This window comes from Podarcis cretensis, assembly GCF_951804945.1.
Source record: "Podarcis cretensis genome assembly, chromosome: 6".
Lineage (NCBI taxonomy): Eukaryota > Metazoa > Chordata > Lepidosauria > Squamata > Lacertidae > Podarcis > Podarcis cretensis.
The window spans coordinates 96,975,009-97,002,236 of NC_137175.1; the positions used below are offsets into that span (position 1 = coordinate 96,975,009).

The window sequence follows — 27,228 nt, forward strand, 5'->3', positions numbered from 1 at the left end:
TCCCAACCACTCCTGGGTTAGACAGATCAGACCTTGCTTCAGTAATCCATTACCTCTTCTCTAATCCAGTCCTGGTTTGACAACTGCAATGTACACTAGATGCGGCTGCCCTGGATGGTAACATTGAATCTTCAACTGGAGCAGAATGGTATTGTCTATCCCCCAACAAGTGCTGAGTATTAAGTCCATGCTCAACTTGTTCTGTGCCAGTTACACTGGTCACCAATTGGTTCCCATGCCCAGTTTGATTTAAAGCCTTGCATAGCCTGAGATCTTCCTACCTCAAGGACCATCTCTACTTTATACAACCCACTCACCAACTGGGAGCTAATCAGCAGGCCTTACTAACTGTGCTGTCCTTGTGACGGGTCCAGACAGGGAGAGCCAAGAGATGAACTTTCACTGATCATTCCCAAATTCTAGAACCTTCTCCCTAAAGAGGTTAAGAGAACTACCTCTTTATTTACTTTCACACTTCTTGTACCAGGCTTTTGAACTTGTCTGTCTGTTTGAAATCACTTTCAGCTATGGGACAGAAATGTTTTAATAAATTAATAAACCTGGTTTCCTCCCTCAACTATACGGATAGTTTTAGCAGAGGAACACGGCAAATCCAAAAGCTCTGTATCAGGGACTGGCATCTGATTGGCTCCTTGCTTGTCACCTGACTCTCCAGATCAAGAGGATTCTAGGCTATTCCAGCAGTGTTCTAGAAACATAGAAAGCTCAGTCAGTAGAGCATGAGACTCTTAATCTCTGGGTTGTGGGTTTGAACACTACATTGGGCAAAAATATTCATGCACTGTAGGTGGTTGGACTAGATGACCCTTGTGACCCCTTCCAACTCTAGGCTTGCCATCCCTTCCTTTGACCAGTCCCCTTGGTGGCACTGGGCAGAATGAACCAACTCCTGATCCACACAATTCCTGAGCCCCATAATGCTTGTTGGTGCCCATACTTCAAGCTTTATAAAGCACCCTAGGTGTCTTCTATGGAAGGTCCATTTAAGCCAACTCTCATTGAATAAATTAACAATCATTATGATTATGGCTATGATTGTGATTTATATACTGCCCTTCATTAGAAGATCTCAGGACAGTTCACAAGATAAACAAAAACAAATAATTAAAACCAAAACAACAAAACAATAGCCCCCCTTCCACAAACACATTTAAAACTAAGGATATCCTCCTGCCTCTAGGCAATTTACACACACACACACACACACACACACACAATCAGATCCATTTATAACTTGAACATGCTAATTCTATATATGGATGTCAACAGCAGTTCCACAGTGGACTTTTAATAGACCTACAAAAGATCAAAACACAGAAAACACACGTTCAGACTAAGGAGGGGAGAGGAAAAAGCAGCCTTGGCAAGTGAGGAGGTATTATTTAAGCCAATTGGTCATTTGCACAGCAAAATGTCACTAATTGTCTTTAGCTGTCTGGCAAGCTTGTTTTGTTGCTATTAGTAGACATGACTTATGGATTTTTAAAAATCCATACCGCTACTTTAAGCCCTGCCTTGAACTACGACTTTAATCAATAATAACAAAGTCTTCACGCCAATTTGTATTAGTGTGAGAACTTTGCTGCCAGATTCTGGGGAAAGGGCGATTCAGCGGACCCCAACGCCCCACATGAGGTTCCCAAAGTTGCTCGGTGTGACAAGAGGCATGGGGAGACACATGGGAAGACTGAGAAGAGTGCGGGTGGCTTCAGCAAAGAGAAACAGCCCATCATAACACCACAAAGAGCCAGGATGGTACAGCTCAGCCATGGAGCTCCCTCACCTTTGGCAATGTGCCTTCTCTCAGCCGACCCCAGCGCAGGGCTGTTATGGGAAGGCTGGGAGGGCTGTACAAAAACAGAACAGACTAAGCAACTCCTGTGACTGCCCATTGTGGCTTTTCTCATGGTAAGTAAACATTTCATCTGCTTTGGACCACAGTCTTGTGCTTGGTCTGATGGAGAGTTAGTGGTGGGAAGGCCTGGTCCTTGGGCTTATGGAATCTGTGCTGTCCCACAGAGCCAAGTGTGGGATGTAAACACAGGAGCAGTCAATGACAACATTCCTAGAGTGTACATGTTAGAACATGGGGAGGGATGTCTGTCTAGCAAGCAGGTAAACTTCCTGGGGATGGACTTCCTCTGCACGTGACCAGAGGTGGGTGTGGCCTCACCTGTGCAGGTAAATGATAAAAGCACAGGGCAGGCAGCCATATCTCTCTCTCTCATCTTCATCTTCTGAAGGAGCAACATGCCCTCTTGGCTCTCAGCCAAGAGAGGACAGTACTATCTTCCTATAAGATAGATTCTAAGTGTATGTAACCTTTTTAAAGCTGTCTGCCTTCTGGGATCATATTGTGAACAGAACGTGAGTAAACTCTTTTATACTTTTATAAAGACTGTGTCGTGTCTTGTATTTTAAGAGGGAACAAAAGGGGAAATTACCAGAGTAATTATTATAGAGGTTCTAGCGAACCTGTGCAGACGTTACCGTTGCGAACTTAAAGGGGAATGTCTATAAACTCTGCTGATATTTTGGGAACTTGTTAGCACAAGTTGGATTAGGATATAATCTCACAATATATCCTCTCCTGCATCCCATGAACATTCCCACAGAGCCAAGGGGGCCTCTTTGTAATCTGCCTGTGCTGATGCACACAATGCATTGGGGATCAAGCTTACCAGACAAAGTGCCTCTCATCCCACCAAAATCGTTGGATGAGGCCAACCTGGCAATGCTGCGACCTGCAGAGGTTCACTGCAGCACTTCTCAAAGGATGCGGCAGGAAGATTCAAGAACAATCCAATATTATAGTTCACGAAGGATTCATGTTGTTATGTAGCTGCATTATTTTATACTTCCCGGATGCCCTGTGATGATATTTTAAGTAGTTGTGTTTTATGTTATAAATCAAGTGCTGCTAGGAGTTGTTTCTTTTTGTTTTCAGGTGTATTTTTTATCAATTAAAAATTTGGTGTGGTGTGAGCCAATTTTTATTCCAAAAGTGTGGTCCAAAGAACTTTTTTTGAGAAACACTGCTGTAGCGGCAGCCTTCCTGTGGAACTGCCTGGGCTCCAAATGCAATTTCAGTACTTGAAGAAAACACATTCGTGGAGGCATTTCCTGACCTTGTAGGGCCAGCTGGATTTTATTTCCTTTTAGCTTCCTACCATTGACTTAATTTGAGTTTTATTATTATTATTGGTATGGTTTTTTTGTATACCACTTGGCTATTATGTATGAAAAATGGTATATAGATTTTAATAAGCAAAACAAAATATGACCAAAGCCAGGATGGCAGTGATACATGCCCACCTCTGTGACTAAGAAGTCATGGAGTGGCTCTTGAGTGTGAGGAGCTTGGGTTTTCCCCATGCCAGGCCAGTTTTATCCACCTTTGCACTTTTCCATTCAACTCCCCACTGAGTGCCCATAAATATATGTGCATAGAAATCAGTAGTACCCAGAAGCTGTGCTAAAGTGTAGGGCTCTTGGCCGCCTTCCCCTACCTGCTGCCCTAGAGATATTTCAGACTTCACCTTCCCTAAGCTTCGGTCTAGGCTGGCTTTGGTAGTTGTGGTCCAAAACATATGGAGGGCACAACTTTGCAAAAGGGCCATGTTGACCTTTGTGTAAAAGACTCTGGAGTCAATGTTTGTTTCCGTCAGGCTTTGAAGTGTGTGGCTGCTTCTCCATGCCAGTTCTGCCTTGAGCTGAAAATACGTGTGTGGCCATAATGCTTGGGCTGGGAAGAGGAATTTGAACAATTTGAAGCCTGTTGTATGAGCAGCACTATTGGTTGCTGAGCTGTGGTGCCAGCACAGAGGCCTCCCGTGAGGTTCAGCCTGATCTTTCTTTTTCTTATTCCCCTTGCTGACGAAGCTGCGAAGAGTTGCCTGCGACACACTCATGGCACAGCTGCCTGTGGGCTGCGTGTCAGTCTGCTGAGATGTGGCACTATGATGACCAGGGGGCAGGTGATGTAGTATGACTGTAACTGTTGCCAGGGAAAGGTGCCATGACTTGGAGGGTCGCAAAACTATCGTCGTAGACTCTGTTCAAGAGGGTTGTGGGCATTACCACCAGGCACATTGCTTGCAGTTTGATGGTTGCCATTGTATGGCCAACTGTGCACTGGGTACCAGCCTAGGCTCTGGCACAGCAAGGACATTTTGTACAATGGATACAATAGAATCAAATTGCATGGCCACAATCCTTTGCAAACTTTCTTGGGAGTAACCGACCCCCCTCCCCACTGTATAATGGGACCCGCTTCCAAGTAAAGATACAGTGCATGGGACTGTAAGACTGCACATCTATGGATAGTTACTTGGAAGTAAGCCCCACTGAACTCAATGCAACTTAATTCTGCCTACACACGATGAGGGGCTTTTGTTCCCACGTTGACAATCTGCAATCTCACAACCGATACACACCTTGAGCTCCTTGAAGAGGAAGAGTGGGACATAAATCAAACAACTGAATAAATTAATAAAACTGTTACAGTAGTACAGAGATATTGGTGTGCCTGGAACACATTTTTTAATATAAAAACACAACACTTTTAATTCAGGTACTCGGCCGATGTGGCTGAAGACTATAGTTTTTGAATTTAAGAGAGAAAACACGTGGGAAGAAAGAGGAACATTCACCTCCAAGTGTGGCAGAGAGCAGGAAATGGGTCCCGTATTTTTTAATCAGGTTCTCGGTGATCTGCTGGAGGCTGGGCCGACGCCCCAGAAGGCGAATGTTGCGGATGAATTCTGGAGCCAGGGGCAGAGGCAAGCCGAAGAAATCTTTCCTTTCCAATGCCAAATTATTCACCTTCCAGCGAGCAAATTCTCTGGAGGAGAAAGCCAAGAAAACAGTAATGGCAAAGTAAGCACAATTATAACTGTATCCAGGATCCAGGCCTGGTTTTTCTTAATATAAAAAAGGAGCACGTTTCCAGCACCTAGGAATAAGGGGATAAAGGACCCTCTGAAGATAACTCAAATACAGACTGTTGTGAATTAAGTATACACATGGGGAGGGGGGGTCAACAGGGGCAAGCACACTAGTTCCACTTCCATTACCACTCCAGCCATCCTCACAAGTTGGAGGGTGACGTCCCAAAGTGGGGAGCCTCCTATGCATGTGGGGGCTCCCTGACACAATTCGGAACCCTGATTTTCCAGGTTTCTAAAACACACAAGGCGCCCCCAGAAGTAAAAGACGCTCCCTGCTTGAAATGCTCACCCTCCAACTCAGGGGCAGCCTGTCCTGTTTCAACGCCTGAGGCAAAACAGGGGCTGCCTCCCCACTGCCTTACTGGGGTTGTGTGACTTTGGCCCCCAGTGGGAGGTCTGTGAAATCTTTCCAGAACCCAGAAGCTGCAGCCACTGATCCTTGCTTCCCCAGTGGCAACAGTGGTAGGGTTGCAGGAGAAGTGAGAAGGCATGGTGATATATTCAAGTGTCTCACAAGATCTCACCAGAAGCCACTGCTTCTCCTTGCTCCTCTGGCTGCAGGGCTGGCACTGCCCCTTGGGATTCGACCCCCCCCCCCCAAGATGGCTGCCTCAGTCCACCTCAGGCCAGTCCTGCTTCAAGTGAGACTGGGAGAGGGATGGGGACCAAGTTGCACACTAGTCTCTACGGTCCACCTCTTCCTTCACCGATTTCCCTACCACAAAGACAGAAAGCCTGAAGAACTAGAGAATTCTGCACAATATTCTGAGTGTTCTGGGTTTCTGTATGAATCCAATCTTAAGCACAGGCCTTGCAGTGTGAAGATTGTAGGCTTAATTTAAAATGTTCCAGAGGGGGAAGTGAGCCCTGCCAAAGACACTGAAAAGCTGTTCTGAATCAAATGAATCATACGGAGCTAGGTGGACCAAGTATAAGGCAGCTTCTTATGCTAATACTTCTCACCACACCCTTGTATGTATGATGCTTCCAAGATGGGATCCAACTCACACAAACATGTAATACCAATTCACACACTTTACTTACCTGACAGTACAGACATCTCCGGAAAACAACGATAAACAACAGCAACTGAAAATATTACAAGCAAAGTGTTCTGAAAACCAGGGGTTTACAGAAAACACCCTGAAAAAAATGCAATTAAGACTACAGACCTAAGTATACTTACTAGGGATTAAGTCCCATTGAGCTCAATTAGACTTTTCTGCATAAACATAGAGCCACACTCTAAATTATTTTCTGTTTTCCTTTCCTCCCCCCCCCTTCCCTCAAAATTCCTCATCTGCTCCCCCTGAGCCCTCCAAATTCACCTGGACATTTAAATTTTGCAGCTATTATCATTTTCCCCACTGCGTGGAGAGTTGCTTCACCAGCCCAAACAGGACATGCAACGCTGGTAAGAGGCAGAAGATAACATTCACAATAACAGTTCGACTGAGAACCTGCAATTGTGTTTTTGGTTGGCTTTAGGTAAAGATGTATGGAACACCACTACCAATAAATTTCCTTAGTCTTACTGAAACATTCTTATTGCTTCCTTAGGAATTCCTTGGATGTTTTGCCTAAGCAGGAACCTCCAAATTCCCATCAATATTTTTGTTTCAGACAAATGTGATGGCAACTCTGTTGAAGACTTCATTTTCGTGCCTAGTACCTTGACAGCAACGCTGATTGCTACAACCAGAAATGAGTGATGCCAGCAGCTTGTGGAAACACATAGTGGCACTAGGCCAAGAGTGCTGGAGGAATTCAGTTCACATCAGTTTGATCCTATTCCTTCAAGGAATATTTCTGATCCATACCCCATCTGTATGAACCAGCTTTCCAGATGGATAGGACATTAGAGAGATTTATACAAGGCAGTCTATACACCACAGTAAACACTGGCAATCTGTAGATCTGATAAAGTGCCCCAAATTATAAAAGGGGTAAAGGGCATATATTTGCACGGCTACTCTTTTCCTTCCCCCAAGGCAGGATAAAATAGGCTAGCAAGCAAAACCACTTAAGAGTAACAACAAGACGACTTACACATCTGCTTCGTCCTATGTTACGGTTGTCAAGCTAAACCACAACAACATTGGCTTGCCTTTTAAAGGGTTTGATGCAACTACAGAGGTGATGCTCTGGATACTGCTTTGCTTCCATCAGTCCCGCCTGGCATGGCCAATGGGCAGGGATTGTGGGAAACATAGTTGAACAACACCTAGAGGGGCAAAGTTTCCCCATCCCTGCTTTCTTGGGTTCTTACAGGAAGAAAAGAATGGCTAGAGACCATGGGATTTGCTATTTCCTCTGCCTATTGATTCAACTGAGGAGACAATGGAAACTGCAAATTCCATGCTGCCTGGTGGGAAATTAGGCTCTTGAGCAAGCTCAGGAACATAATTTACAGTGAAGGAGAAACTGAAAGGCTTCCTGCATTTTAGTGATGCCTCTCTGCTGCTAGTTACTCCTACCCCATCTGAAAGGAACCATTTTTGTCTTGGAGAGGGGGGTGGGGAAACTGGCAGGGGAAGAATGTGTAGTCCTCTATTTGCCAGGTTCATAATTGTATCTACTTCTGCCATTATCAATAGAGTTCCATTTGAGTCTGGTCATTGAATGAAACCCGACTATGTGGATTTCCATCACCACCACCCCCTTGCCAACTCCCAAGAAGCCAACCTGACAAAATCTCCTCTCCTTTAAAAGCCCAGCGACCCTGCTGCCCTTTTTGCACGTTGACACCTTAAGGGACGCGGGTGGCGCCGTGGGTTAAACCACAGAGCCTATGACTTGCCGATCAGAAGGTCAGCGGTTCGAATCCCCCCGACGGGGTGAGCTCCCATTGCTCGGTCCCTGCTCCTGCCCTAGCAGGAACCTAGCAGTTTGAAAGCACGTTGAAGTGCAAGTAGATAAATAGGTACTGCTCGGGCGGGAAGGTAAACGGCATTTCCGTGCACTGCTCTGGTTTGCCAGAAGCGGCTTAGTCATGCTGGCCACATGACCCGGAAGCTGTACGCCGGCTCCCTCGGCCAATAAAGTGAGATGAGTGCCACAACCCCAGAGTCGGCCACGACTGGACCTAATGGTCAGGGGTCCCTTTACCTTTACCTTACCACTGTGACTGGATTTGTATCTTCCTTCACACTAGAACTTGGCTTATAAAGAAAGGCCCCCATTTATGAAACAGCTTTTACACTAAGAGCCATTTCTGAGTTTAGTTTTAAGTCTTTCTATGTGCAAAATATAGGCTTTACTCCAGATGATTCACTTTAAATTCTGACTATTTGCTTCAGTTTGACCTTGGGGCAATCTCTCTCTCTTTCAGTCTGACCTGTCTCACAAGATTGCACTGTGATTGGGGAGACAGAGGCGTACCTTGCGTATGGCACCTTGAGGGAAGAACGGTGAGACAAAAATGTAATTAACAAAAGCAGTACCTGTTTTGGGCCACCTATCAGGCCATTCTTTGTATTGAGATCTCGGCCAAAGATAAACGTGTTGACACTCAGCAATTTTATACATATCAGTTTAACATCTGCTGCCTGTGGAACAAGTCATGAGCTACGTGCCAACCAGACCTCCACTTAAGAGGCCTCACATATTCTTCACACTATGATGGCTGGCATGGAGATGATTTCGGCAGCCTGCTGTGTCCCCTAACAATTCCGCTGTAAACAATGATCGGCCAATTTCATTCTAATCTTGACAATTTCACTGTAATTAAAACCAGGCTGTGGCTTGCAAACACTTTAATTAAGTCTGATTGGGAAAGATGGAGGAGAAGCAAGGGAGTATAGCACATGGCTGGCAAAGCCAGCAATAACAGAGTTCTAAGACTTCTGAGCATGCCACCCACGCAGCTGCCAAACTAAGTTTTAAACCAGGCTAAATGTGGAGTGGAGCAGAGTTTAGGCTCAAATGACAGTTGCGAGATTGCAAACCCTAAGCCAGTTTCTCCAAACTCCTGGTAGTTGAGGAACATGTTTTACTTAATTATAACTGAATGCACAACTCACTCCTCAACCTGGAAAACTTATTTCTAAAATGCTAAGAATAAAAATTAAATCCCACCAATTTTGGTTTCTGTTCAAGCCACTGAGATTCGTTCTGGGCACAAACTTTGTGCAGATTGCAGTTCTTCTGCATCGTTGCATCTCCAGTGTGCTCACACACAATACAGAAGGTGGGTTTATTTATTTTTCATACAACATAGTTTGATAATTACTACCACATGGCAGTGGCAGCAACAAAAAGAGCATATCTTTTAACCAATACAGTGGTGCCCTGCAAGACAAACGCCTCGCAAGACGGAAAAGCCGCTAGACGAAAGGGTTTTCCGTTTTGGAGGTGCTTCCAAAAACAAATTTCCCTATGGGCTTGCTTCGCAAGACGAAAATGTCTTGCGAGTTCCTGCGGGGTTTTTTCCCCTCCCCCCCTTTTCCTAAGCCCTAAGCCGCTTATCCGCTTATCTGCTGATAAGCCGCTTATCAGCTGATCCACTAAAAGCCGCTAAACCGCTAATAGCGCTAATCCGCTAAGCTGTCAATGGGCTTGCTTCGCAAGACGAAAAAGCCGCTATACGAAGAGCCTCACGGAATGGATTAATTTCGTCTTGCGAGGCACCACTGTACAATCTATTCAGTGGATCTCGCAGCAGAGCTCTTTTTAAGTCTTAAACTGGCTGGTGCAGACCAGGGTAGCATCATTGACAAAGGGCCAGTCAATATCCTGCTATGAAAAGTCTCTGCCATTTTGAACCCATGCCAGTACAGTGGGTTTATCTATTTGCTCATTTTCACTAAAAATCCTTCAGGGCAACTTACAATTTATTTTATTTTTTTAAAGTGCATTAGAATAAAACCCTCAAAATCTTATTAAAATCCTTTTAAATATAGATTGGGAAATAGTGGAGAGATCTGATGGATTTATTATTATAATTTTGCTGCTGTTACCCATCCTGTGAGATGGAATCTAAATCTAAATAAATAGATAAACACATCTATTTATGTATGTCACTGAATGTACAAAGTTTAGTGGTTATTGACATTCACATGGGAATGCTAACCAGCTGCAGATTAATCTGTTTCCCCCACTTTTGGATACACAATAAAACATTGACAATGACGTTTAGATGACTCTCAACATTCACTGATTTAAATGTTGTGTTTCCATTCCTCTTTTGAGTGCTTTGCATGATAACCAATAAGAGACACACAGGAGGAGGTTGGGCTGGTGGGCTGGTGTTCAGAGACATTATGGCTGGGTACACATTATAATCTTCTTTGGCTCCAGTTTGCTCCCACTCCTGCTGTTTTGAGCCATTTACACATTGTGTTAGCTACAATACATATCTATCTTGAAAAATATATGCAGGTCCTGCTATCCCAACACTTGTTAGAAGGAACTTCAGTTATCCAAACATGAGGAATGCTTCAGATTCAGATATCCAAACAGCAGGACCTGCATGTAGTACTCAAACAAAATAAGCAGCTTAAACAATCCTAAGTTTTTGTGTTTTGCTGGTTTGGGACAGCCATGGTGGGAGGGAGGGGGAGAGATCAGACAAATAAGACAGCATTTTTCCTTCCTTGTTTGCTTTTTGCAAGGTTTCAGAATGTTTTATTGGGTTTTCTCATCCCCTTGGAGTCAAAATTTTGTGGTCAGGAATGCATTAGAAATTCCCCCATAGGAATAAATGGAAATCATAGACTTGCTATGTGAATCCTCAGCTAACAAACTATTTCCTGAGAATGCCTTGTGTTCGTTGTTATTATTATTATTATTATTATTATTATTATTAATAATAATAATTTTATATCCCGCCCTCCCCAGCCAAACTGGGCTCAGGGCAGCTAACATCAAAGTATATAATACATTAAAACATAAAATCCAGCAATTCACTAAAATACAGCTTAAAATCAGCTTAAAATCAGAATAAATCAGATGGCAACCCCACAATTTATAACTATAAGGGATGGGAACATTAGACTTCCGGGTTGGCGCCATCGCCGAATGGCAGACTCCCTCCAAGCTCCGGAGGGAGCCTGCTCGGCAGGGGCTGGGTTCTACCGCGCCGGCAACGCGGGGACCCTCAAAAACCATGGGCGCTGAAACCCATGGGCATGGTGACTCGGCGGACACCATTTGCGCCCCCCCGACCCGCGAAGGAGCCTTTTTAAAGGCTGCGGAGCGGGTGACAGGGGGGGGGGTGGTGCTGTGAGTCCTCCGCTTCCCCTGCCGAGCGAAGCCGCATGCCATTCGACGGAGAGCGCTGACTTCTTCCATTGAAAATTTGGTCTTTAAAAGAATAACCCGTGAGTAATTGGAACTTGGATTAAAAAAGGGGGAAAATTCTATTTAAATTCGGAGCGAGCGGGGGAGGTGCAAAAAGGAAGTCAGCCTCCCCCCTGTTGTAGAGGAGCTAAAGCAAAGGATTTGACAACTAAGATTGAGTGCAACCTTTTTTTGATAAAGTTATTAACTTCGCAATGGAAAATTATAAGACTGGGCTGGAGGAGAAAAGTGGAATGTGAATTAAAATGCAACCCCCCCCCCCGGAAACCCCGGGAGCGATCTGTAAGAGCGCTGGGAGAGGAGAAATAGAGGTTTTGACAGCTGTTAAAGGAGCTGTCAAAGCGGAAGAACAAAAAGAGAACTTTGTTACGAGGACTTTGCTGGTCACATTTGTTACAAATTGGATATAAATTGTTTAAAACAAGGAATAATAAGTTACTTTGACTGTTGGGTGTGATCGGGAAAGAAACTGAGTTACTATAATCCCTCTAGAGGAGCTGTGGGACACTACAAGCATTGCTGGCATCGAATTTGAATAGAACTTTTTATCGCCTGGGAAACTGCAGAAATGGAACACTATTTTGTCTACAGAGGTCTACACACTAAAGGAGACAATAGATTTATCTATTGAAGAATGGAAGGGACTTGACGTAATGTTTTGTTCCTGAATAACAAAGCCTCTGCAGAGGAATTAGAAGCTTTTTGGAATTAGAACATTTGTGCAGGAGAGCAGGGGGGGGGGAAGAGGAGGAGAGAGAACAACAAGAACAATAAGAATAACAAGAACTGGACAAAGTTGGAAGATAGACTCCTTCCAAGATTGGACATGTGAAACCAAAGATGACCAAAAGATGGCAAAGACTAATAAAAAGACGGCAAAGCGGACTGGTGAAGGACTGTGGTTTAGATGTGGGAGCTCCAGGATGACAGTAGACATTGATGGACATTGAGAACGCAACCGGGAAAGGGGGGAGGGAAATTTGGAATCCAAAGGGTGTTAAATTACATTTTATTCTTTTTTTTATCTTTCTGTTTATCTTAATCTGTATTGCATATTAAAGAGGGGAACTCGTGGAAGGGAACAGGTCGATTTTAGGGGATGGGAAAATATTTTTTTTAAATTGGGCCAATGATAATAATTTTAAAATTTGGGGTAAGAATTTGTTGAATCTATTTGAAAGAATTGGAATACAAGAGGGGGAGGGGAGGGGAAGTCCTGGAAAGATGCCAATGAAAATAAGGTTTTAAATTTGGATGTTTTTCTTTTTCTGTTATATTTGAAAATCTATAATAAATATTATTAAAGAAAAGGGGGGGATGGGAACATTAAGTGCTCACCAGGCTCAGTTATTTGTATGAGCCACAGAGAAGAGTTAGAGAGGCCACTTGTATGCAAGGTCTTGTAAAAAGAGGGGAGTCAGACTGGACCCTGACCAAAGGCCTGGCGGAACAGCTCCATCTTGCAGGCCCTACTCTATTTTGAACTTAAAAATGGAAAGTGTAATACTAGCGGTCAACAAACGAGGTTTAAAGACTCACTCAAGGCAAATCTAATTTTTTTTAGTATAAACACTGACAATTGGGAAACACTGGTCTGCGAGTACTCCAATTGGAGAACAGCCTTTACCAAAGATGCTCGAACTCAAGACAAAAGGAAAAAACGTGCTAAGAAGAAGGCACACTTGGCAAACCCTCACCATGATCAATTCCCACCTGGAAAACTATGTCCCCACTGTGGAAGAACGTGTGGATCCAGAATTGGCCTCCACAGTCACTTACAGACTAACTGTTAAGACCGTGTTCATGGAAGACAATCTTACCTGGCCACGCGTGATCGCCAAAGAGGAAGAAGAAGCTTGCCTAACAAACTATTTCCTGAGAATGCTCTGTGTTCAGATAGAGAGACCCGTGTGTACTGCTGTTTAATGCATTTGCCTGGAACCAGCTTCCATCCCATTGAAAACATGAGCCACATTCACTTCACAGCGAAGCTGAGGTGTGCGTGTTTTAGACAGTCATTGTGCATGTGCAGGTGGCAGGTTCAAGAGGAGGAGTTGGTTGCAGGTGTAGGGAAAGCAAACAGGTAATGTGCATTGTGTGGAGATATCCCCACCCTCTTTTTGATGTGTACAACAACAAGCAAATGTGACTGCTGGCATATACATAACCGATAATCCCAGATACCATGGGAGGAGGCTGGTACCTTCCTGCCCTGCCCTTGAACTTCTCAAAACAACAGAGCCAGGGATGGAAAAAGATTCTGGGCTAGGCAAGGCCTCAGCTGGATCCAACAGGACTCTTGGGTGTTAATACGTCAGTTCTGACATCACCATAGAAAGTTGCCAAAGCTGTGCCCAACCCTAGTGTAACGCCTTTGTTCCCAACTCCTGGAAACACTCACTGCTGAACAAGCCACTAGGAAAACTGTGGCGGGGAAGAGAGACCATCAAAAAGTAGCAGTGTTGGTCTGAGTTAAATATTGCATTGCCCTGTTAAAAGGCTGTGGCAAAGGTTAAGAAAGGGAGGAATCTGCAGTGGCTAAGGCTGGCCTAAGTTTACCTGCACTTCTGTCTCTCTGAAACAAACAAAAACCCCAGACTCACAAAGGGTTAGCAGCCTGCCTGCTGCAGAGGAACAGAAAGATTAAGGCCGCTCTAGTCCCACAGGGTTGACTCCTCCTGCCCCATTTCTGTCACCAGAAACCTCTCAAGAGAGCCTGTGGGTGTCCCACAGCAGAAAGGGTGTGTGTGTGAAGGTAGAGAAGGTGCGGGGAGAACCCAACTCTCTCAAGGCCAGGGCTTAAGAGAACAGACCTAGCTCAGGCACTGGCGCCAGTGATGCTGTTGCTGTTGTCAGACGCACTGCCTTTCAGCATCTCTTCCCTCCCTGTGTGCATTCATTTCCCCAAGCCACATCCTGGCTCGTAAGCTGGGGAGGGGCCAAACACACCATTCTTTCAGGAATAATCAGGTGGGCTTTGGTGATGCTCATTAAAGTGAGGAATTGACAGGGCTGATTAGAACGAGGCAGCTTGTGAGCAAGAACCGTAAAAAACTGCCAGGCTCAGAACTCCGCAGAAACTCGTCCATCATGACTTGCGATGCCCCCGTGCCTCTACCTTCCCACTGGCTAGAAATCTGCAAATGATGCCAAATCACATCAACCTACACAAACAAGAGCAGCAGAGCGGGGGAGGCTGGAAGCAAAACTTGAGCAGGGCAAATAAAGCGCCCTTTAGGGAAGTTGACAAATACAAAAAAACCCACCATGATTGAGTGTGGCTGAATCAATGGCCTCCTCATTAGCTCATGTGGGTTGCCCAGTAAGTGTACGGCCAAGAACACAGTAACCCAGACCCAAGAGGGGCCTAAAACAAAATGTTGCAGCGTGTCTTCTCCCCTAAAAAGAGTGCTCTAAGAAGGGAGGGTTTCGGCCACTCCCTGGAAGCAGAGTATTCCAATTCCCTCTATTTATCTCTCTCTCACACACACACACATTCTGTTTTTTCTTTTCTAGTTATCATTCAATATTCTGCAGCTATTAAGCATGCTCAGTCCTTATTAGCCAGGGGTTTTTTTGGGGGGTGGGGGAGACTGCTTTCTGGATAGTTTTTTTTTGGGGGGGGATTCGTTTTGCACTGCAAACATTGCTGCTCCCCCAGTCATGCTGATTCTTGCCTCCAGTTGTAACTTCCCCAAGTTCTCCACCACATGGAGAGATAGGAACATAAAAGCACCAACAGAGGCAGCTGATACATGTAGCCTCACCAAATTTATTTACTCCTTCCAGAGACAGACCATCCTGAAGGAGGCCACTACCTTATGACTGAATATTCCATGGAATGGTTGAATGTCAGGATACTCTGTTGCTAGGTCTACTGCCGTCCAACTTGCAGGCAGTGATTTTCTGCATGGGGGGGGCGGGGGGAGAGACTTTTGTGTCCATGGAGTAGGGTTACCAGCCATCCCCATTTCCCGGGGACAGTCCCCGGATTTGCAAATAAGTCCCCGGATATCATCTAATGTCCCCGGGAAACGCAGCAGCGGCAGTCTCAGCAGCCCGGAGCAGGTGGCTCTGGCTGGCTTCAGGAGCTGATGGTGGTGACGGGCTCTAAGATGCAGCTTCTGGGCTGCCTCCATCTTCTCTGACCCCAGCAACTAAGCTGTGAAGGGAGGCTTCACGCTGCCTATCAGAGCAGCCTCCCAACTCCTACTTGCGTGCAAGCAGGAGCAGGGCAGGGATCTCTCAGTTAGGCAATGGGAAGCCTCCCTTCCCAGCTGAGGGATCCCCGCACCCTCCTGCTTGCACACAAGTAGGAATGGGATTGGGGCTGCTCCCATGGGAAGGGAGGAATCGCGCTGCCTGAGTCTCGCCAGCACCGCTGCTCTCGGCCCTCCTTCTCCGCCTTCCATACCTGACCCACTGCACACCACGTCCCCACCACCACCAACAAAGAACCAACAACATGAGCCCAGGCTCATGAATAGAAACCTTGGAGGAAGGGGAAACGTGGTGGTTGAGGTCAAGGTGGCAGCCGCCCCTCTGCCACCGCCATCGCTGCAGCATCAACGAACATGTTTGTTTGTTTGTATTTATTTATTTATTTATTTATTTATTTATTTATTTATTTATTTATTGTGTTCCCTGGATTCACTGAAAAAAAATCTGGTAACCTTACCATGGAGGCTCCTCTCATTTTTAGGACTCTGAACAATTTGGAAGGTGACAGAACCTAAAACCAAGTGATGACATGCCCACCCCTGCTGCTGCTTTCACACATATTTTCTTTATTATTCTTACAACTTTTGCTACTTTATTTGCACATCACCTTATATCTGAAGGGCTCAAGGAGACTTACATATAGCAAACAAATATTAAAAACAAATATTAAAAACGTAACTCCTGGAGAGGGCTTTAGTCTACGCATTATGCGAATCCACCAACCCCAGATGTCAAATCTTTATTGCTTAGCCAAAGGCCACCATCAGTCATATAACAATGCAATGGAAAAGGCGGGACACACCTCAAAATAGGATTAAAACATATGAATAGCACAACCCACTGCGATATCCAATATATATCCAATATATTTTACATGATGATAGCTTTAACTTTCATTATGAAAGCAACAGGTTCTTGCCAGTTTGTAATTAGCCCAACACTTTAACAACAGAATTGACAAGTCCTCCTACTACAGGAATTCTTCATCTGCCCTTCATTATTCTAACTCATGCAGGCAGTCAATCACATGGGATTCTACCCATTCTTTTTTAATAGGCAAAACTACAACTAGAAAACTAGCTAGGTCATATGCAATCCTCCTACAGGTCTGGTGGTTAATAATAATAATAATAATAATACCCCACCCATCTGGCTCGATTTCCCGAGCCACTCTGGGCAGCTTACAGCATATTTTGAAACATAATAAAACACCAGACATTAAAAACTTCCCGATACAGGGCTGCCTTCAGATGTCTTCTAAAAGTCAGATAGTTGTTTATTTCCTTGACATCTGAAGGGAGGGTGTTCCACAGGGTGGGTACCACTAACAAGAAGGCCCTCTGCCTGGTTTCCTGTAATTTTACTTCTCGCAGTGAGGGAACCAGTGGAAGACCCTCGGAGGAGGACCTCAGTGTCTGGGCTGAGTGATTGGGGTGGAGACACTCCTTCAGGCATCCTGGGTCGAGGGCATTTAGAGCTTTAAAGTTTGGCACCAACACTTTGAATTGTGCTCAGAAATGCACTGGAAGCCGATGAAGATCCTTTAGGACTGGTGTTATATGGTCCTGGTGGCCACTCCCCGGCACCAGTCTAGCTGCCACATTCTGGATTAGTTGTGGTTTCCGAGTCACTTTCAAAGGTAGCCTCATGTAGAGTGCTTGAAATTATCGTTCCACAGATGTGCCGAAAAAGATAAGAGATAGGTCAAAGCCAATCGCCCTACCACACCCTTTCAACTAAAATCAGTAGCATCCAGTAAGGTTGGCAGAGCCATGATACCACCCTCTCAACACTGGAGACATTTCACCTTATCTAGATAGGGCTGGAGTGGAGCAGAGCAGAGCAGATGGCACGAGGTTGGCTCTCTAGCTCTGCCCCACCACACCAGGCATCACTCACTAAAATGATCTGGACGGAGAATCAATGATTCTGCCATTTTACACCCTGTCCAGGGACTTCTAGTTCTTCTGACTGCTGGTGCAATTATTTTTATTATTACCATCAGTGCAGAGAAAAATAGAGTGGTGTGGCACACCAAGCCCCAACCACCATCTCAGGACCATTCAGTATGCTTCCCCTCAATGAGGTAATGCACTGAGACAATCCCCAGCCACTGCTGCTGCTTGTCTTGGATGCCAGAAAACGGCAGGTTCCCTTCTCTCTTCAGCTTGTGGGGATTAATCTTGGCACTTGCTCCCTCCCAGAGGAGAGAAGGGAGCTTCTGGGACAAGTCCCCAACCACCATCCATCTTGGCAGCCGGCTCCCTTCTAGCTGCAAGACAGTCACAGCACAGGGAACCAATTCCATGCCTCACCTGGTTAACAGGGCAATGCCGCTTGGCTCAGACTCAGGTGCTTACAGAAATACAAAAATATCAGCTTCCTCCTGATTAATAGTGCTTGAGAGCTGATGTAGTGTACTAGCTGAGCAACAATAGCAATGAATCAGGGTGCTTGTGGTTTCCATCTTGCCTTGCCAGGAACTCACAAGGTTCCTTAGGCAAGCCACCCTCTCAGCTTATCCAACTGCAATATGGGGTTAATAGTATGATTCTACGCAGGTGGCGCTGTGGTCTAAACCACTGAGCCTAAGGCTTGCCGATCGGAAGGTCGGTAGTTCGAATCCCCGTGACGGGATGAGCTCTCGTTGCTCGGTCCCTGCTCCTGCTAACCTAGCAGTTCGAAAGCATGTCAAAGTGCAAGTAGATACATAGGTACCGCTCTGGCGGGAAGGTAAACGGCGTTTCTGTCACTGCTCTGGTTTCGCCAGAAGCGGCTTAGTCATGCTGGCCACATGACCCGGAAGATGTCTGCAGACAAAGGCCGGCTCCCTCGGCCTATAGAGAGAGATGAGCGCACAACCCCAGAGTCATCTGCGACTGGACCTAACGGTCTGGGGTACCCTTACAAGGCTATTGTAGGGATTACAACAAGATATGTGAAATGCTTTGTGCGCTCAAAGGTGAAATATAAATACTGTTATTATTAAGTAGACAGGCTTATGCTTGTCTTTGCCTCACTGCTGTGGCTAATGCCCTCCACTGACTTCTTTATTTCCATTTAACTTATAACTCCTGTTCCAAGGAAACGGCCCTGTAACTAAAGTTAAAATGGAAACCAATATTTCTCCAAATCTGAAGCTTCCCATACATGAAATTGCAGTATTTAGAAGCAGGGTATTTTTAAAGCACCAAACTGGGCTCTTGCCGCAAGGCACTGACAGCCTCACAGGTCTGCTGTGAGGATGAAACATAGATACAGGCCAATTTGCCTTGAGCTTTTGACATAACATGGAAAGACATTTATAGAGAACGAAGCTTGTGCAATTTGAAAAGGTTGAGTGTTAAACATTTTTGAATCCTGATCAAACCTGAATTATTCTTTTCTTGTTTGTCCAAACCCAGGCTTACAGTTTCTGTCCCCGAGACAAACTACGAGAAATATACCAAGAACTAATCTTAGTTAGAGCTTGTGATTTTTCTGAAGTGCTATACGTTCTATGTCAGGCTTCATCAAACTCGGCCCTCCAGATGTTGTGAGACTACAGTTCCCATCATCCCTGACCAATGGTCCTGCTAGCTAGGGATCATGGGAGTTGTAGGCCAAAAACATCCGGAGGGCCAAGTTGGAGGAAGCCTGATCTAGGTGGTGGGGCCTTTGAAGACTGTCAGTTGGTACAGATTTCAACTGCTGGTTGGCACTGAGCTACTGGAATATATTACACCTAAAATGGTACCAACTGCATTGGCTGCCATTGCCATTGCTGGTTATAACCTGAATGGTAGGAGGCCAGCCACCTGACCCACCATGAGTCTGTCCCTTGAGTTTGGCATTGGAGGGCTTGTTTATGTGCCCACTGGTAAAGACAATCCGGTTGATGTGTACTCATAATATAGTCTTCTCAGCAGTGGCTCCACAGTTTTGGAAGTAGTTCCTTCTGAGATTTGGCAGGCCTCATCCCTGCCAATGTTTAAGAGGACCTTGGGACTCCCCTCCCCTTTGATGGCTTTTAGGGGTTAATGTATATCGGAGTTTTAATACTGAAGTAGTTATGGAATGTCTATTTCATTATAAATGTTAAGCCTGCTGTGATTTTAAATAGTGTTGCAAGTTTGTAGCTAAATAAATAAATACCCTGGAATTATCTTCCCATGGAAGCAAATTCAAAATGGAAGCTTCTGATCTGGGAAAACCATCTAAACTGGAACAGCTTCAGTGCCTCCCAGTTTCATCCACAGCCCTGTCTCCTTTCCCTAAACAGAACAGTGCCAGAGTCTGGCACAAAAATAATAATCACAGTTGCCATTTCCTCCAAATACCCAAAGCAGTATCTTAACTGCACATTTAATTTATCTCCCTGTAAATCTTTATTTTATTAGCAGTCCTGGCTTCTTTACAGAAAGAAGTTCTACAAGAGATGAAAAATTAACCATTGAGATCTTTTCTCTTGGAGTATCAAGAGATGCACTATACTGGGAGCTGGTACTGCATCAATTGTGTGGTTATCATCTAGTGGAGGAACAAGGAATCTTTTTGAACAGGTCAACTCAAAGGAAGTGTGAACTTCCAATCTGAGCCTCTGTAGGATGATGGCAGACTGAGCTTTTGTGGATGATTTAGTGTGCTTCCAAGAGAAATTAATTCCTATGTAAGATCTTCTAGTCGCATCAGCCACAGTTAACCTCTGGACAATTTTTTTGGCTTAGGCCAGGCATGTCCAAATCCTAAAAAAAGAAAAGCTCAATGTCAGGGAACTGCCATCGGAGCCCAAGGCGGTGGCAGGGCTCCCAGATGCAGGGGAGGGAACTAGCAGGGAGAGAGGGAGAACTTCCGCTGAGGAAGGAGAGGAGGAGGGGGCGTCGGAGGGAAGGCTCAGGGACGCTTCCAGCGAGGGCAGCGGAGAGAGCTCAGGACCTCCCATTGGGACACCCACTCTGCGCAGAAAGTTGTCGCGCAGGGAATCTAGGCGGAGACTCGCTGTCAAGGAGCTTTTATGTTGGAAGAAGTTTAGGAAACGCCCACTGACGGATTCTGCCAGTGATTAAGACAGCAACGAAGTAAGGGCTGTCCGGTTAGGGAAAGTTTTAAGCCAAACACTCTGCTTGGAGCAGGTTTGCGCTTACGCACAAGCAACCCCTTATCCCTTTACACTCAACAACTCTGGTTGGCCCTCACACATGTTCACTTCATCAAATCTGGCCCTCTTTGAGAAAAGTTTGGGCACCCCTGGCTTAGGCACTTCAATTCAGAGACCATTCCAAAAATCCTATTTTGAATCGTGGCTATCCTAATATCACATCAGCCAAATTTGAAGTTTCTTCTTCAGAAAGTTCTGAATGTTCTGAATAGAAACACTTGCACTTTGCCTTTCGGTTATGCAAATAAATGTTTGCAATGCCGTATGCCTAACTATTGGCATTTGCAACAAGACGTACCAAGCTATGAAAGGAAACCTATAACTACAGGGCAAAGGACAAGGGACACTCAAGGCTGGTCGATTCATGCTGGCAAACATATTCAACCCTCATTTCAACTGTTTACCCAGTTTGGAGCTCCAGTCCATCACTGCGGACATTATATGTTCTGCAAATACACCAACAGGGTGCATTCCTTCAACAACCCAGGTGCCCACCAGTGTGTATCATTTTTAAAAATTTGGAGCCGCACTTGAGTAGCTTATGCTATCAAGGGAAAACCCTAGGGATCTGGCCCACCAAACCACTGTTTCAGTGGCCCAACAGCCCCTGGTAGAATCAGGCAGAATCAGGCCCAAGACATTTTGGCACCTGAGGTGGACCACAAAATGGTGTACCACCCCCCCCCCACCCCCGGAAGAAGCTACTACTGTATTTAATAAGTTAATGTATGTTGTTAAATTTATTTATTTATTGAGCAATAATTATATACCACTTAATTAAAAACAACAACCCTCTAACAAAAAATAACCCCCCAAAAACCTCATCAGAAAATACCAATGAAATAAAACTTTATAAATAAGGCGACATAATCAAATTATCAAAATGTAGATAAAACCAACACTTTTACAAACGAATATAGATAATAAAATTACATATCGCGGTAGGCTTGCCTAAATAATTTTTTTTAAGCAGGCGCTGAAAACAGGGTAATGACGTCACCTGCTTAATAAATGACTCAATGGCGAAGAGGACCAAACAAGCACTAATAACGATTTAATACCGGCAATATTCTCAAAAGAGAAGTTAGGTTTATATAGGGCTAATTTTGATATGGTAAATCTCATGTGCAGCCAGGCCAACTGTGTTGCTGCTATCTTGCGCCTCTGTTATATTTGGTCCAGCCAGTCTTTCTCCTCCTGCAGTTCAGGCTGTGAATGTCTGTTCAATACCCCTTTGTAAGAATCTTAAATCAGTTTGTTCAAATGGAAGTGTCCACAAAAAGATCCTTATTTTATGTTTTATTTATCATTACATTTCTGTTACTGCTGTTACTAATAGTACTTCGGCGCAAACATTTCTGTTGTCATTGTATTTTAGGGTCCTGGCGGAAGTAGCTTGCACTGAAAACAGCCACCACAATTAAGAGCACAGAGAGGTGACAGGCACAAGAATAAAAGTGAATTTTTAAATCCCTCCTTGGAGGGAGCACAGCTGACAGCTCCCCTGTCACCAACGGAATTGTCAATCTAAAATGATTGCTTTTCCAATCTAATTTTGATGCCTGGATAGTTCCGTTGCAGCTTGCCAAAATGAGAAAGTCAAGTGAGTAAGCAAGCAAACTACCACAACCCGTTGTTGTTGTTGTTTTATTAAAACAAACAAAAACAAACCAACTGAACCACTGATCCTGCCTCGTACAACCGGCTTTGCTCATTTTCTCTGAGAACAGCCACTGAAATATTTATGACAATCTTTCCTAGTGACATCGCCATGAAGTCTGTTCAAGCCAATCCTTGAAATGTTGACAATCAAGCTGTAGCCCAGCAACTCATTATGCCGGTTCTGAGTCTGATAAACAGCATTCCAAATGGGGGCAATTCATGGGTTACACTTTAAGCCTCCCCCAGCCCATGCATAGTGTTTTGTTTTGTTCTCACAGGGCTTCAAAGATTACCCCTCCTTTCCCCAGTGGCAGTGGTTCTCATACTGTCAGATGAACCTCCCTAGCGGGATATCGTCTCTAGAGCAGGGGTATGGACCCCTTTCCCGAGGGCCACAGTGCCTTCTGGGCAGCTTTCCAAGGGCCACATGCTGTCAGGGACAAAAGCAGGCAGGACAATGGATGTAAACTTGACCACCGTACAGTCTCACACCCCTCTCCATCCTCCCTCTAGGCAAGCAAAGGGCACAATCAGAGTTCACATTATGACCAGGCTTAGGCATTCAGAGTGCGAAACTGGAAAAATGAGGGTGTGTGGCCTGGGGAGATTTATTCAGGCCAGATTCAGATGCCTGGAGGGTCAGATTTAGCTCCCCCAGGCCTGAATTTCCCCAACCACGCTGTAGTGCAGACTTTCTCAAACTTGGTTCCTCCGATGTTGCTGAACTACAACTCCCATCATCCCTAGATAGCAGGGATAGCACACAATACTCCAGGGAGGGATAAGATCCTGAAGCTGGTAGTACGCTCCTTTCCCACCAGCAAAGACAATAAGGGGACCCATACAGATACAGAATGGATTTATAGAAGTGACAACATCTCCATTGTCCCATTATCTGAGGAAAAAGCTACAGCTTTGCTAAGGTGGTTCCCTATGGATGGTTTTAAGATGGGCCAACAAAATTGTATTCCGTTCCTCTCCTAAGGCTAGTGTCGAGCTGAGTATCTCAATTTCACAGCAGCAGGTGTATGAACATTGGAGGCAACCATCTTTGCAAGCTCATCTATAGAGAATCTGGTGCTGAGAAGGGGTGTGAGTAGAGCAAGTTTAGAAGGGGACCCTGAGTTCAAAAGGTTTGAGAAACACCTCCTCTATATAGGTTCATGGCCAAAAGTCAGAAGCAAAATGCAAACCCAGTCCAGATTTAAGGAAGTGCCCGTTTATCAATATGAACGATACGCATCTGAAACCATACTGAGATGGAACAATTAAAAGTTAACTTCTGTTGGCCTTCAGTTCTGTGGCTGAGTTGCCATAATGGTTCGGTTTGGTCTGAGCCAACCTTTTTCCTGGATCCAAAGAAAGGGGCATATTGCTGCTGCTGCTGCCTAGCAACATAATATCATGCTATCCAGGACAGGCTTTGCCTCTGGGCAATTGCTGCTGACTTCTCCCTTCCAGCAAAAATATCCACTAAACCGTAGCATAGTTAGGAATGGGTAGATTTGCCCATTGTACACATTTTGTCTAATGCACACATTTTTAAAAACAATTTTTTCCTACTAGAATGCATTTTTGTATGTTAGTTCCCCTGCCATGCACTATTGTAAGTACTCTTCCCAAATATGTACGTTTTTCTAGGCATTACAGGGTTGGAGAACCTCATCACACAATTCAGAGAAGTGTGGCTTTTCAAGGATTGCTGCATTTCAATTTGTGATTGGTTTGGGTTATGCAAGTTAAGCAGATTTGCATTAAAATGTGAACATATTTCTCCATCATCCCTAAATGTATTGAAGTAACCAACCCATAGATGTGAGGACAGGGTGAGGACATAAGCCTAGATGATGGGAAAGGAGTAGAAGTTGAGAACTTGATTGTCCCTCTGTTATAGTTCACAGGGGGACTAGCATCTGATCTCCTTCAGGGCCAGCTTCACACATTTTGGTACCTGGCAGAATATCCAAAGGGCACACTTCCCTCCCACAAAGTAGCACAGGGCAAAATCTCCTCCTTCAGCTCCTCCTAACTTAAGTGAACCAGAGATCCTTCTTCGAGTCCGGCCTGCATCAATGGTACGTTCTGTGGTGACCCAAGGCAGTGTCTTCTTCTTCTGTCACTGTGTCCCAATTGTGAACTCCCTTCAGATTGTTCCCCTCTGTAGTGGTTGATTCTAGGGGTTGCTCGTGCGTAAATCGGCGCCACGCTTGGCTGAGTTCCCTGGGTGAACCCTATTCTGTCCGGACAGCCACTCACCCGTGGCTGTCTCAATCGCTGGCAGAATCCGTCAGTGGGCGTTTCTTGAACTTCTTCCAGCAAAGAAGCTCTTTGACGCCTAGTCTCCGTCTACTCTCCCTGCGCGGAAGCCTTCTGCGCAGGGAGGGTGTGGGCAGCAGAGGACCCGTGCTCTCCTCGCTGGTCTCCGGTGAGGAGTCATGGAGCCACCTCACCAATTCCCCCATCTGCCCCCCTTCTCCACTGGTGCTACGCTGATTTCCTTCCCCAGAAGATGGGCTGCTTCTCTCCCTCCCGGTACGCTCTCCGGAATCCCTCTGGAGCCCTCCTCTGGCTCCGATGGCAGTTCCCTGACACCCTCATTACCAGCTTTTCATTGCCCCCTCCAAAACAAACCCCTTTACCTTGTTTTGTTAGGAGTTTGTTTAGGGGCGAGCTGAGATTGTGTTTGTTTAATCTAAATGTGATGAAATATTGTACTGGTTTGCTGTCTCCTGCCCTGAAATCCTCTTGGGATGAAGCTTGGTCTAGAAATACTCAATCCATTTCTATATACCATAGACGACCCCCCCAAACTGGCAGCTGCAATTTGGGGGTTCGTCTTATAAGCCCAGTCACCTAATTCTCTGGGCAGCTCCACGCTGGAAGAAAGCCGCGCCTGCTGCTGCTTCAGAGCCGCAGCAGCAGCTCCGTATAAGACGACCCCCGACTTTTTAACCTCTTTTCCAGGGTTAAAAAGTCGTCTTATACGCCGCAATCCACGGTAACCCCTTTCAGTCCATAAGGTGAGATGTGCTGGTGATGGAACTGATGGAAAAAATCCCAGCCCGTCTCTTTGGCTTACCTGTAGATCCTGTACCTGGTGGCGAAACCCTGCCGAAAGCGCTCCATGAAGTCAACATACTCTGGGGCTCGGTGAAATGGTCCTCGATCAGTGAGCAGCCAGTCCAGTGGCACTTGGCTGGAGGAGGCTGTGGAGGCATGCTGTTCGTGTGGTGTGGCAACAGCTGCAGCCAGCCCCCAGCACCCCAGAGTCAGGACCAATACTGAGGACACCCATGGGACCATCAGCCAGAGCCCGTTAAACTGAGCGCTGCGCTGCCACCTCATGCTTCTCCTGCTCGGTTGGCTTCTTCATTCTCTCACCACTCCTTCCCTCTCGGCGCTCCTTCAGGATTTCCTGCACTGAGAAGGCACAATGAAAAGAAAATGGGTCATGACTTATCCATACAAGGTGCTGAGCAATGCCTAGGGCACGGCTGCACAACCTCGGGACCCACCAAGCTGAATGCTTGCAGCTTGTCTTTCGGAAGGGTCAATCCCCTTTTTATTAAACAGAGTAAACAACACGGGGTCCAACCAGTACATTGAACTCTGCCACCTGAGGAGGGCAGATGGGAGCCAACCTTCACACCCATTCAAAAGCGGGACTGGCACATGCCCACTGCTGAAACAGCCATCCAGGGGCAGCGAGTGGCAGCACTGCTGGGTCAGATCCATGAGGGGCCTTTGAAGTTCCTGGGGGCACCAGGCTTGATTGACTAAAGCACACAGACCCCAAGTGGAGTGCTTACTTGCCCTCGTGGTCTCCATGCTGCAAGTGCAGTGGTGCCTCGCAAGACGAAATTAATCCGTTCCGCAAGTCTCTTCGTCTTGCGGTTTTTTTGTCTTGCGAAGCACGGCTATTAGCGGCTTAGTGGATTAGCGCTATTAGCGGCTTAGCGGCTATTAGCGGCTTAGAAAAAGGGTGGGGGAAGGGAAAGAACTCGCAAGAACTCGCAAGACGTTTCGTCTTGCGAAGCAAGCCCATAGGGAAATTCGTCTTGCGAAGCACCTCAAAAGACGGAAAACTCTTTCGTCTAGCGAGTTTTTCGTCTTGCGAGGCATTCGTCTTGCGGGGCACCACTGTGCTTTGTACGTTTGTTGTTCATCCGGGGCCATCTGGGGTAAAAAGATAGGGTAGAAGCAAAGTGCCAATGTTCCTATGCTTTTTCCCCTAAGGGGGTTCAGGTGCTACAGCTGAGAGAGAGCTGCAGTGAATGTATGAAGTTGTCTTATACTGAGCCAGCCCCCTGGTCCATCTAGCCTCACCTGTTCCAACTTTCTCCAAGACAGTGGGACCTTTGAGTCCTGTATGGCCAGCCCCTCCAAGAGACTGCAGGTCTCCAAGGATTTCAGCAAGAGTCGTCCCAGCCTGGTGCCTGAGATTCTTTAACTGGAATTACCAGAGAATGAAGCCAGGAGCTTCCACATGCAAACCAAGTTCTCTGCTACTCATCTGCATCATCTCCGTATATAAATATGCCAGGCTAGACACCTGAGGCAATGCTCACTCAGGTCATAGCAAGCACTTAGCACTTGCACAGCGTAGCTCGAAGCATCATTACACTTCCCATACATTTAACTCAGTCATCTGTATAATTTAGGCTGACAACTGACCAGGTGTGCGGCCTGGCCTGGCCTCTTGCCTTTTAAGAAATGGGCAAGTGCAGTTTTTCAAAGCATGGGAGGTGGCTTTTAGGACTTTCAAGATGTTCCCTCCTCTGAATGCCATCATACCAGCTGTTCTTAAAGGCACAGCCACAGCAGCTTCTTCAAACAGCTCACAACTCTAGTGGTTGTTTGAAAATTAGCAGCCCTGCTTCTAATAGGCCTATAGCACAAGCCAGGGGTCGGCAACCTAAGGCCCATGGGCCACAAGCG

At 45.7% G+C, this 27,228-nt stretch overlaps 1 protein-coding gene across 2 annotated transcripts in view; it reads right to left on the minus strand.

The window, feature by feature from the left end:
• BRINP2 (BMP/retinoic acid inducible neural specific 2) overlaps positions 1-27,228 on the minus strand; it is a 98,163-nt gene that overhangs the window by 16,530 nt on the left and 54,405 nt on the right. For both annotated transcript variants that reach the window (XM_079981327.1, XM_079981328.1), the window contains exons 2-3: positions 25,370-25,710; positions 4,674-4,864 (exon numbers count right to left, since the gene is read on the minus strand). In XM_079981327.1, the coding sequence (XP_079837453.1) occupies positions 4,674-4,864; positions 25,370-25,635 (457 nt within the window). In that variant the 5' untranslated portion in view covers positions 25,636-25,710. The remainder of the gene's footprint in view (positions 1-4,673; positions 4,865-25,369; positions 25,711-27,228) is intronic.